Source organism: Zootermopsis nevadensis, unplaced genomic scaffold, assembly GCF_977971745.1.
Source record: "Zootermopsis nevadensis isolate Lab colony 2312 unplaced genomic scaffold, Znev_1.0 Znev_ptg000008l, whole genome shotgun sequence".
Taxonomy (NCBI): Eukaryota; Metazoa; Arthropoda; class Insecta; order Blattodea; family Termopsidae; genus Zootermopsis; species Zootermopsis nevadensis.
This window is the reverse complement of record NW_028259140.1, coordinates 3,687,180-3,700,665: the sequence shown is the minus strand read 5'-3', so window position 1 is coordinate 3,700,665 and position 13,486 is coordinate 3,687,180. Positions and strand designations below refer to the sequence as shown.

The 13,486-nt window shown below is 38.9% G+C and overlaps 1 protein-coding gene across 9 annotated transcripts in view; it reads left to right on the top strand.

The window, feature by feature from the left end:
• LOC110830955 (transducin-like enhancer protein 3) overlaps positions 1–13,486 on the top strand; it is a 324,396-nt gene that overhangs the window by 223,682 nt on the left and 87,228 nt on the right. For all 9 annotated transcript variants that reach the window (XM_022066401.2, XM_087344864.1, XM_087344862.1 and 6 more), the window contains one exon: positions 7,588–7,632. In XM_022066401.2, coding sequence (XP_021922093.2) covers positions 7,588–7,632 — 45 coding nt within the window. The remainder of the gene's footprint in view (positions 1–7,587; positions 7,633–13,486) is intronic.

Here is a 13,486-nt window from a genome sequence, read left to right as displayed (position 1 = left end):
CATTCAGTCTACGGACCAGACGACCTCGGGTCAATTCACCACTCCGTCCAGACCTTCTATGGACCCCACCCAACCTCCTCTACCGGCTTCCTTTCTTCGGGGGTAAAGCTGACCGTTCACGCCATCTAGTGTCGAATTATCTGTTGCTACCAATTTCTTATACTTTTCCAGTCGCCTGTTGCTTGCGTGTGTTTAAAAAATATGCCTAAATTAATAATTTGTTTGATTGTAACGTGCAAATTAATGCCTGGTCCTGCTTTACGACCGACAAAGTTATTGCTATCAGGTTTTTAAATGTTTCCCGACTGAGGGATGTCTTGTAAATATTGACATGTTATATGTTGTTGAAAGCTGTCCACACAACCACGCCTCCCACCTCTCATGACCTCAAACAAAACATTTTCAAAGTGATTGCAAACATTGTGCGTGAACTTTGAACGCCTAATAGAACAGCATGTAGCTAGAGCGTCAGTGTATATCTGTTAGTTGGATGATTCTCCGTGTTTTTTAGCCGTGTACACAAATCCCTACTGACATTCGAATTGAAAATAAATTTCTTTACTTTTGAATTATACACCTGATAAAGTCGACACTGTACACGGCGTGACAGTAACATAATACATAAGTAAGACATTTATGTTTTTGTTTAATTCCTGGGTTTCGTTGCCGTAAACCCACAATGTAAAACGAAAAAGTTGCTGGCTGGACTTGGTAACAACATGACTTGAACTGCTGAAAGTTAGGGCTGTCATCGTGTTGTATGAAGAGGATCGTGGCGGCTGGCAAGTCGAATAAATAAAAGCTGGCATCTAATTTATTGCCCCCCCCCCCCCCCCCCCCGCAGCGATTTTCGTGTTTGACATTCTGTGTAAATACCAGGCTCCAATCGCGTTTTTAAGCTGAAACAATCGTGTGTCTTGTTTATGTTTGTACATTGCCCCGCGGTTGCTTGTTTGGAGCTATCATCGTATGAAAAGTTATTATTTGAATATTCCCTCGTCATTTTATGTCATACTAAAGCGAAAACAATGAAAATTGCTTTTATGAAATTCCATGTGCTTTTGTTCAGTTGGTTTAGTATTATAATTTAATGTTCACGTGCTTGGAAAGACTTTTCAGTTTTTGCCATCTAAATTTAAAAACAAAAATCTAAGTCTTTGGTACCAATATTTCAAAAAAAAAAATTCCGCATCTACTTACAGTTTCCTTTCAGACTTTCAATATTAACATTTTGATGCCGAAATCGACACGTTACTACTACTAAGATAAGTTGTTTAATGCTGTTTATGGAAATTATCACTGTTTATTCTGGGAATCTACCGAACGCTTATATACATTATGCGGACAATACAGAATTGTTCGTTGTTAAGGCAGACTGTACGCACAGTTGCCGCTGGCCCTTAAAGAATTGACATCTGAACTTGTCATTCCTGATTAATTGGCATAGGAAAATGTTTTAATTTTCAAAGTTTCTGCGATATGCTGAACTTTCATCGCAAATCTGTGTTTGTCACTACATTTTAATCTTCCGTGATACCATGTAGAATTGTAGGTGGTTATATAAAACCGACATTCGGTTTTGTACAGTGAATGGTCGTCTTGTTGTGAATCGGGCTTTTCAATTGGGAAACCTGTGCAGAGTGCCACTGGGGTACTAGTCTACCACGTAGACTGCAATTAACATTAAATAAGTCGAGAACCAAATATAAAAAGAAAACGTAGAAGCACGTCCCAGTATTCACCTTGCAAACACGATGATGTACCAAGTAGTGCAACCTCACGCAAAATAACTATCGAGGAAAGAGACAAGTTTCTTCTCAGTCGCTACCTTGAAGTAAGAATATAAGATTATCGATGATACGGGTGTAGAAGACCAACTTTACCGCGCTAGACGGAGAATCTACGCGATATTTTTTTTGTTAGTTCTGGTACATATTTTGCGTCATAATTTCAAACTTTGAACTAACGTATATAATGGTTAACATCTCTTGCAAATGTTCCGGAATCTTGTACGCATGGCCAATAATTATTACTGACGCTTGTTTCTTTTAAAGCCCAATGGTAAGTGTATGTGCGCCTACTTTAATAATCATTGACTGCATTTTCCCATAGATTGTATTTATGGGTTCAGCTAGGTTCTCAGAATAAACTATTAAAAAGCAAGCAGGTGATCTTTGTGATGGAGACGTACTGTGTTTTGAAGATTTCTGTCTTCTGGGTTGTTGCGCCGTGTAGTATGGTAGATGTTTACCAACGTTTCGGAGGTCATACTGCCTCCAATATCAGGGCGATGAGTATGAAGATTTCTGTCTTCTGGGTTGTTGCGCTGTGTAGTCTGGTCGATGTTAACCAACGTTTCGGAGGTCATACTGCCTCCGTCATCAGGGCGATGAGTATGAAGATTTCTGTCTTCTGGGTTGTTGCGCTGTGTAGTCTGGTCGATGTTAACCAACGTTTCGGAGGTCATACTGCCTCCGTCATCAGGGCGATGAGTATGAAGATTTCTGTCTTCTGGGTTGTTGCGCTGTGTAGTCTGGTCGATGTTAACCAACTTTTCGGAGGTCATACTGCCTCCGTCATCAGGGCGATGAGTATGAAGATTTCTGTCTTCTGGGTTGTTGCGCTGTGTAGTCTGGTCGATGTTAACCAACGTTTCGGAGGTCATACTGCCTCCGTCATCAGGGCGATGAGTATGAAGATTTCTGTCTTCTGGGTTGTTGCGCTGTGTAGTCTGGTCGATGTTTAGCAACGTTTCAGAGGTCATACTGCCTCCGTCATCAGGGCGATGTACTGTGTTTTCTCTGCGGTTCAGTGAGAATCATACGCAACCCCACATAAGTAAGAAAAATGTAAGGTATTGTTTGTTAAAGCGAGTGGTACGTATAGTTTTAAGTCCCCGGGTGAAAGAACCGAAAAACTTCAAAATATCTAAACAACTGCATTTTGTGTGTACCAGTTTTTTTTACGTACTATGCAAACACACGCCTTGCTCTTGTTATCTCGATTCACGCGCACGCACATAGGCCTAATTACCGTGTTGATGAAACCTTATAAATCATTTTCGCTAAACTAATTTACAGTTTGATCTTAAAGATGATTGTAATTGTTTATTGCTTAAGCACAGGGGCTAGACATCTGTTTCCATCCTTAACCTAATTGCTTGTTTTGTGTTCGATTTTTATCTCACTATTAGCCTGTAGCTTGTCGCCAATACCCAGCATGCATTGCATGTACCGCCTGCCTGTACTAGCCTACACGTAGTAATTTAGTACCCTTGAAAAGCCATTAAATTGTTAATGTAACATGCTTGTAGTAGACGTATCATTAAAACGCCTCGTTTAAATTACACAGTGCTTCACTATATGAACACAACGTATGTTTTAGTATAGGCCTGTATATAAGATTGGGCATGGCCTTCGAAGAAACTTATAAAGTACGACTGTCGTTTTAAGAATAAGGAACGCACCTGTTATTTTAAAATATTGTCACATGAATAGCCTGGAGAAACTGAGGAAAATTATTATCCGTTTCAACGCTATTGGGTTTTCGCTACAGAAAATAATAAGGAAGGATCTATTTATTCGAAGTTAAGAATTTTGTCGAATAACTTTGAAGGCAGTGTAATTGCTTACTAGGAGGGAAGAATTTGGATTTAAAAGTAATCTCTAGAATGCCAGTTTTTTTACCATTCTAATTATTTTGCATAATTTTAAGTCTGTATAACACTGACGGTTAGAAGCTTATGCATTTAAAATTTTATGGGTTACGTAAGGATGACTTTAATTTCATGTGGGGAATGCACTGACGTTCAGTGAGAACGGCAGATCATACCTCGTGTGGTTATTCGTTCGTGTCATGTCCCCACGACAACATCAGAAAAACGACGCAGATAATGATAATGTGTTCTCTAAAGCAATACTTGAAAAGGATAGATTGACGTTCCGTGATAACGTGAAAAATATTTCTAAGCCCCATTTCATTATCTGCAGTAATTATGTAGTGGGCCCACACAGTTGTTTTATTAGGCAGTAAAGGATGCAATGCATATAACAGCAAGAGGTTCATGAATTTAAATGGTGTCATGATATATCGCTGTAGTTTTTCATTCTCACTCATCTATAATGTGTGTATATAAAGTGAAACTGGTTTTCGTGCTGTCTCTCCAAGCTGAAGGGAAGTTGCTTGTGAGAGGTTTAATACCTCTCACCAGTCTGGCTGGCTCCTCAAGTCACCAGCTGTGGGTGCTGTTTCAAATCGTGATTACACAATTCATTTAATCTCATTTACGATTAAAACCAAGAAGCGAATTCTTCATCTTGTTTCGATCCAAATAGAAATGTCAGAAGCGTACAACTTAACATGATGTAAGAACAGCTCTAATTTTGACTTATTTTGTATTTGTGTAGAACTTGGTCGCACGCATTAAGGAAATAATACGGGTTGAAGGTGTTTATGAACAGGATACATGGATCTGAGATAGGAAGTTAAATGAGGGAGTTGGACCAGTGAGGTTGCTTTTAACATTTTTTGGGTTCCGTAAAAGGCACGAATATTTGAGCTAGCTGAGCGACCATACTCTTCTCAAAACGGGCTTTGATGAATCAAGGTCAATTATATAAATCTGTTATCTATATTTGCGACAACTCGGTGTTAAAATAATATAGAAAACATTTCAGCAATGTTATGAGAACCTAGCGTTATAACAACTTTTCTAAATTTGTACTTACAAAAAAAAATATGTAACTTTGTTGTTCATGTAACTCGTCACAAAAACAATAGGGACGGTTTATCAGACATCGTCATCAAAACGAAAGAACCTACTTCCTTCATTTTCAGGACTGAAGATGGAAACAGTATGTTTTCCCGAAATGTTGGTGTCTATCTACAAGACCACACGACATTACAATTCAAAAGACCAACATCGATGTAACATATTTTGGACTGCGGAATTTTTTATGACGAACATTTGCTTGTCATTCTGAGTTAAAATCATTATTTTTGGCTGTTATCCATCTGTATTGTATCTTCCGATATATTTCTGTTAGAACGAACATCAGATTAAAATTAACTGTCTACACGTTTTCGTCAGTGAAAGAAGGTTTAATGTACAGCGAATAACTTTGTTTAGTTAAATGTTTCAGTATTTAATCCCTTGTAATGTATCGTCAGAACTCTGTATTCTAGTTTGCTATTGGTAGCATTAATGCGATTTTGTGAAGTAGCCACGTCCGTATCACTGATAAAAAAGAGAATTAGCTGCAGTCTGTACTGGTCTCTGGTACGGCTTGTCCGAGTTGCAAGAATTGCATTACCTAATTACTAACGAAATAACTCAGCGAGGCTGAAATTTTTTTTGTACATTTTTAGATATGCGATATGAAATTCAACAAGGCAATTTCCATAACAGCCGGTTATTTAAAACGTGATTCATATAGACCGGAAATGTTTGCATACGACATTAAAGTGCGTCTTCGCGAAAACAATTGTGGTAGTGTATACAGTATGTTCAGTAAGCGGCTCTTAGCCGGCTGTATGCAGTTCTTTCGCTTTATTCTTTCCACGTTTTATATACACACATCCACCGTGAAGTCTGCACACCCTGAGAGGACAAAAGGAAACAAATAGGATATGAATCCATGCTCGATAAGGATTCGAACCGAGCTCTCGAGGGATCCATTTAATATTCTTACGCGCTTTAAAAGACGTCATCGAATTTACACATCATGAAAGTGTTCATCGTATTTAATTTTATATTGTTGCTAAAAGATGCATGTATTATAAATATTTTATTGATTACGCAGAACGCAGTGCTTGAGAAGCTGATAGTCGCTGAGGTAGTGCAGGCATTTTTCGAATTTTACGACCCTGAACTTTATTATGGTGTTCACAAGATTCCGCCACTGGTCTGTATCCTGAGTCAGCTGATTCCGGCCCATATCCTCACTTTAGTTCTTTAAGATCAATTTTTAATATTATACCATCTGAGACTGGGATTCCCCTTGTGGTTTCTTCTTTCAGGTCTGCTTGTCCCGAATTTCGTATCCTTCTTTAATAATGCTGATGTTTGCTTAAAAGTATAAAATATAAGCTTATTTTTAAAGCCAAGTATTTTTCCCTCCACTGTTTTTCTCAGGCTCCCTCGATCTGTGCAGCACTGACATTTAAAAGTCCCTAGAATAGACATATGCACGATTTGGTTTGCTTTGGTGGCAGTTGTACACACTGTATGTTCGATCCACTTGCCTTTGTAACTGATGTATCAATAGGGTATTTTTAAAAAAAATGGAATGTTCTTTTTATTTTCCTTGAGTGATGTTCTAACGTCGCATGCGAAAGTCTAGTTGACAAATCTTCATTAGTAAGTAGCTTTTAGAATTATTACCTAGTAAACACTAGTATTTAAGGAAAAAATTCTACCTTTGTAGCTTCTCATTTCATTATACGTTGTCTCTAGAGAGAAAATAAGCGAAATATATTATTGCTGTGGGAAATGGTGAGTGTTTCCCCCCCTAATTAACAGCAACACGTTTGTGTCAGTCGGAACAAATCAATAAAATCCAAAGTTTTATAAAATGTGACTTGGTTATTTTTTTTTAATGATAACCCATAAACCGGTAGCAGCTATTCATTTTTTCAAAAAAGGAACAAATAAATTTCTGAGCGAATCTTAATATTTATTTCATTTACGTGTGTATGTCCATGCGATTTTAACAGAGATATCAAGACATCTAGGAAAATACTTGACGGAATCTAAACACATTTAGTCTTACCGAACTGTATTCTGACCGATGAAGTGGATTATAATTATTCATGATTAGCAGGGACTAACCCTTCGTGTTAATCGTTTCAGCCCGGCTAACGCTTTGAAAATAATATTAAGTATTTTGTCACATTATCATATTACAGTGGTACTCCACACACTGGAACTCAGCAGAACCCATCACATAAAATTAATCGTTAGGCAGTTCCAGCTCGTAAGCGAGCGTAAGCCTCAGCTAACTGGCTAACACGTGGCTTGGGTGGGGCTGGACATCGATGCATTTTATGCGATCGGTTTTGCTGTTTTGTATTGTATGGAGAGCCACTTATCCACGAATTTTGTGAGAAGAGGACTTTTTATTGCTTATTTCACAAAGTGTTAGCCTGGTTCGCACGGTTAACAAGAACTTGCCACTGCTGATTATTACCTTCTTACCGGTGGATTAAATAAATTTATATTCAGTTATTTCGTAATTTCTAACGTTATTTTATGTTTGTTTTACTGTTAGCCGTCTGTTCTTTTAAACATGCCGGAATTACATAACACGAACTTACATAATATCTTCATTACGTAATCATAATACGTGTCCCATAAGGCTATAGTTAAAAGTCTAAGTACTGTTGGGTTTTACAGAATTTCAAACACCAAGTCCCATTATAAAAGTTTTGGTATTTTGTGAAGAAAAGTTTGTGCTATTATTAAATACAAATCCAGAGAGACCAAAATTTATTGACGGCTTCTGTTATAGTAGAATGTCTTGTGAGTTTGTGTTCTTCAAGTACGATGGTAACTGTGCACTTATATTTCTTGTTACTTTTTTTTTTCAGTACTACGAAATGTCGTACGGATTGAACGTTGAAATGCACAAACAGGTAAGAAAAGCCACATGCTATTTTTTTCAGTGTACACTGAATAATTTAACTTGTTTTAATTAAACTTCGTTGAATCCATTTACAATTATACAATTACTGTGTTCAATATTTTGTGATGTTTTGCTTACATTTTCTGTTTGTGACAATGAATATGTAATAGCAGAAGTCGCATTACTATGACTGAAAATCACTGATACTCTGGCACTGAATATTATCTCTTATTAAGTAATTTTATCCATGTAAAATTAGACGCTGGAACGGAGATGCGTTGAACACGGGATAGATTAATGTACAATTTTGAGTATGGGCTAATTTGGACTGTCGTGTTGATCGTGCGATAACCTAGGTCTAATACTGAATATGTGATGTTCATTTGTCTCAATTTATTTAGATACCGATCTCACAGAAAGTTGACACTGAACAAAAATATTGATTATAGTTGTATCTAAATGTATTTAAACTAAATTTATAGTATTTATTCAGAGGAAAGTTATTAGTTCAAAACTTTCGACTAACTTGTATTAAAAGTTCACAGGTTTAAGGGGTTTTTCGGAGGAATCTCAATAATATTAATTTATGTTCTTGTTCAGTTTGCTTGTAGTGGTCATCTACAGTCAGCTTTCTCGCATGCAACGAAATAATTTTTGAAGTTGTAGTTCCAATGGCGCGAGTTTCATTTTCAAAAATTATTTACTTTCTTTGTTAAATATATGTTTGAAGCCGCACAGATAATTTGTGCTCACCCTGTATAATACGCCTGCTGTATTGTGTAACCACTTCACATTACTGATGCCATTTTACTTTGACAGTGAGCCAAGTGCAAGTATCACAATAGCTATCGATAATGTACAATAGAGTGGATTCTAACCTAAGGCGGAAACAGAGTTAACAGGAAACTCGCTTTGAGCTATCTTCTGGTATCATTGTTCGTATTCACCTCCTGTGAATGAAAACTGCTGTTGCCAGTCGGCTTTGATTTTACAGCACATCACTGATAAAGAATAACTTTTCTGCTTTCCGTCATTGGTTTTTGATTGCTGTCTATACTTTTGGGTAAAAGTAATTGCAATAATCTCGTGGTTCGTTTGGGTCTGCTGGTTCGGTACACTCAGTTTTCAGTATAGTCTGTTGTTATGTAAGGGTGTGGTGTAATAGTTACCTACTGACATTCACATTCGTTTACTCTGTGCTGTAAAAGCCACGGTTCACGGGAAAACAAACAAAAACAAAATTGCTTTCTGGTAACAAATCTTGCACATCTTGTAACTCTGTATATCAAAATGTGTAAGCTGTATTATTTTCTCTGGTTCATGAGCAGGCTTATGGCGTGAAGGTTTCTTACTTGCCACTGATTCTAGAGCAGCGTAATTACCATAATTTCGATTAACGTTTCGGAAATATTAAGTTATGTTCTGAGCCTTGATGCAAATAAAAAGAAATTCGGATGGAAAGATTTCTTCAAGAACGCAGCCTATGTGATGTTTAACCTTTCAAATTCGAAGCTCGTCTAAATAATTTTTTTTTTATAATTCAGTCCGTACCGAAAAGAGAACACAACACAACACAACACCATTACAAAGATCAAGTGGTCAATGCTGTTTAGGGAAATAAATCATATGAAACCCAAAAATACACTGTGGGCAGAATAGAGAGTCATTTAACATTAAAGCAGGTGGTACGTATAGTTACCACTGAGTATTAAAGGATTTACACGCCGCGTGCTTCGTAATACACAGTTCAGAATACACCCATTTCTCTCCCGCCTCCTGTCGAGTTAAAGGTGGCCCATTGAAAGAGTACCTATATTATGTTGGCACGGTGACCCTGCATTAGGTCAGCGTTGTTCAGATACTGAGTCGTAGAAAGGCCACTAAGGCCAGAGTTTGGACACCACTGGGGGTGTTACGTGTGTGAACCGCTGGGTCGCGACCGAAAACAGAATTAACACGAAAAAGGGGGTGAAAATAGTAATAAGGTAAAAGGGTGGTTTGTATGAGTAGGGGGTGGATGGACGGATATAGGGGTCAGATAGAGTGGGGGAGAGGAATAGAATGACACGTGGCTCCATCACTTTAGTGTTTGGGTCATGAGGTGCGGTGGGGGGAGGGGGAGGGTGTGTGCTGGTAATAACAGAGATTTGTAGACAGGCATGGGGCTGGGAATTGTTTGAGGGAGAGGGTGAAAGGGTGAGCGAGATTGGGACTGGCGGTGGTGGAGGGGGGGGAGTAGTAAAAAGGATAATCATCTCTCATTATGTGTGTATAAAAGCGGTACACATGTGATATAGTGCTATGTATGGGATGCGCGCACCGCCATGATGCGATGTGGATTACTAGTGTCTGGCTTCATTACTGAGGATTGTTGTGGATGATAATAGGAAGCCTGAACTCTTTGGAAAGTTGTAAATTGGGCAGGTGATGTATTATGGACATATATACATGTATGTAGAATGCATATATTGGTTTGAATGATGCTACAACTCGTTGCTTGGAACACAACTACCACTCACATCTGATCTGTTTGCGGTTGAAAACTCTGCATATTTTCAGAGAAATTACTATACCGACTCTCCGATTCCATCAACATTTTTCGTGATGACTCTTGAACCAATAAACCGATACTAATTTAGTTTTTTTTTATCTGGAAGCGGAGAGGGTTCTTTATATTTCCGGCTGGGGGGGAGGTATTTTAACTCGTTTATCCACAGCGTCAAAAATGTACACAACGAAGTCAATCGATTTGCGCGTAACGCTACATACGTCATGATCAAGGACGTCCCTGGTGAAGTACGCTCATCAGGTCATCACTGGTATGAAGGAAAGCTGGGTGGCTGGTACTTGGTTCCACAGCATTGCTTTTTTAACAACCACAAAAAAATATGGACATTTGTCTGTAGTATGTATACATGCACTTGATATTTAACAACGAACGACTTCAAAACCGCGGACAGAAATAAAATACAGAATTGATGCAGATCATTTGGTTTAATTATGTGGCATTTGGTAACACTGAATCTCAGCGATGCGCATTCTTAATGTAAATGTGCTGGGAGTGATTAATTCGCTGAAATTCTTGTGAGCGTGGTCCTTGGATAAATAGGTGTGTAACTATGGAGATTTTCAGTTTTCGTGGTGGCGAGTGAGTGAGCTGTGTTTCTCAGGAACCTGAGGAAACTAATGCCATGGAGTTCTGTAGGTTGCCAACAATCCGTTCTTATGATCTTGTGGATGGTATTTCAACCGCTGTGATATATTCCTTCCGATTGTTTGTGATTTATTTTATTTATTTATTTAGTGTTCTGTCTGACGACAGGTCCATATGAACAGGATCCTTCCATCCTTTTCTCGGACTGGGACCTGTTCATATCGTTCTTGGCAGATGATCCAGAAGTGGTTTGCCATTGCCTTCTTCTGTGTGTGAATGGAGTAATTGTTGGGATGCCACGGAGAAACCGGGGAAGCCCCCGGAGGAAAACTCTGTGTTGCCTAGACCACGGCCTTGCCCAACGTGTTTTTAAATACCTGCCATGTGCTTAGTTATTAAGCAAGTTAATGTTTCTCATTCTTCCTGCTGAAAACCTGCATACAGTTTTCTGACAGTAAATTCTGGCTATCATTTATGTCCATCGTGCTTGTTCTGGACATCCCTTCAACCTAATTTACTCGTCATACACTCATTATCGTTACATTTTTATTTTCAGTAGAGTAGCTTAGCTGGAATTTAAGTACACAAAGTTATATTAAAAGCCTGCTTGAAATAATACACCAACTTCGCGTGGAGGGACTGAGGAAAATCACAGCACTCTGATAAATTTGAACCGGGGCAGATCTAGAATATGAACGTCTTGACAAGAGACAATGAGTTTTATCCCTTTCCCGAACGAGATAAATCCAATCAGCATCTTTGTACAATATTTCTTCAAGCGCTACATTTTAATATCATTCTGCAATCTACACTTAAATATCCGGAGTGGCGCATTTCCTTCAGGTGTCCAGACCTCGTTTCATACGCGGTTCATTCCACGACTATCTCATCTGTATTTGATTATTTTGGTGGCAGGTACGAGTTATGAATCTCCTAATTATGCGCGCACCCCCCCCCCCCAATCATTTTACTTTCCATCTCTTGGGTCAAAACGTTCTTCTCAGCACACTCCTGTAGAACGCCCAGAGTATTCGCCCCTTTCTAGGGAAGAACAGGTAGTCTTAAATTACTAATGAATCTACGCCCGGTATGGTCGACTTAATTTTCTATCGATCCAATCAATTATTACATGAACTTAACTACTGAAACTTTTAAGAATACCCAACCCAAACGACTTTTACTCTCAAAGTTATTTCTGCCTTTGACGAGTTCCTGGCGCTGGTTTACGACATGTTTTCAGTCATCGTAGCTAAAATAATTAATACATTTTCGAAAGGAATATTATTACTTTTCATTTAATGACCGACACAAATTTAGGTTTCAAAAGTTATCGGCAGAGCCACATTAAATGAAATATATTCGTGATTTGGAAGCCATTGGAACTTGTATAGCACATCATTATATATTATGCCGCAACACCTGTGCATGGAAGACTGTCATTAAAGGAGCAGGCTATTGTGAACACCGTAATTAACCATCGGGTTCCATAAAGAAAATTGAGATCGGCAGGGAATGCAGTACGCACACTACAGGAGATAAATTGAAAGATTTTGGTCGCAGTACGTGAAAGAAAAAGGATAAACGGTTGTACACGAAGGAATGATGAACTGTTAGCACGGATCTTTAATGGATCGGAGGCAATGTGTGGTCTGGATTTATTTGGCTCACTGTTTCGCCCTCTGGCGAGCTCACTATAAAACGCAGAGAATTAAACAGCTAGTATTTCCAAAATTCTTGTCTTGTTTTAAACATTTATATTTTGTTATATGTAGGTGTTACATAAATCCTTTTTAACTTACCTACTACACAAGGTTGCTCTACACGATGTTAGAATATGTGGCCACCAAAAGACGGCGTGGAAATTCGTTTAATTACATTTATATCTGAGTAAAGCGTTTCATTATACGGAGTGCATGGTCACTTTTTTTCCCGTCTTCTTTTATCTCTCTCCCAGAGTTACAATGGCTTTCACACAGGAACTGCTGTACTTTGTGATAATTAGAATTCCAGCCGGGCCGGTTTATTGTATAAATTGAGTGTGGTTTCCAGTCATGGTAGGACGCGGGGCTCCCCAAGGGATGGGGAGGGGGCCCGTGACCACACGCATCCGTGCGGAGTCTGTGTTAGTTGGCTGCGGTTACCCTTGTAGCGAGAGAGGTAACCATGTGGCCAAGACCTCGGGCCATGAGCTCTCTCCTGTTCATTCTCGCTTCTTCCTTACTGTAGGTCCGCCCTGCGGTCTTCTCTTTGCACGGACCTCGGGGGGGGGGGGGGTGTCTGAGGGCAGGCCCCCGTGGTTTCAAGGGCCTCAGCCACTTTGCTGTCACTATGCAATGTCTCCTGCATCGTTTCTTGGTGTCTGCGATACAGAATACAAAGTTGCCCCACTCCTTAACTTTACAAGACCGAGTGGTAATTATATGTGCCGCCTGTTTTAACGTTCACTCACTGCATTTTTCCCACACAGTGAATTTATACGTTTCATAAGGTTTTGAGAGCAAACAACAAGTATTTCTTTAAACAGCGTTAACCGGTTGTTCCTTGTAATCGTGAGGTGTTTTCTTTGCGGTACGGACTACATTTTTAAATATTATTTAGTTTAGCTTCGAATTCAAAAGGTGAATCAAATTTATCTCCGCGTGTAATTCGTACGCCATAAAGATGTTTTGGGATATCGGTAAACCTTTGAAGGATCCGGCAAGCAACAATT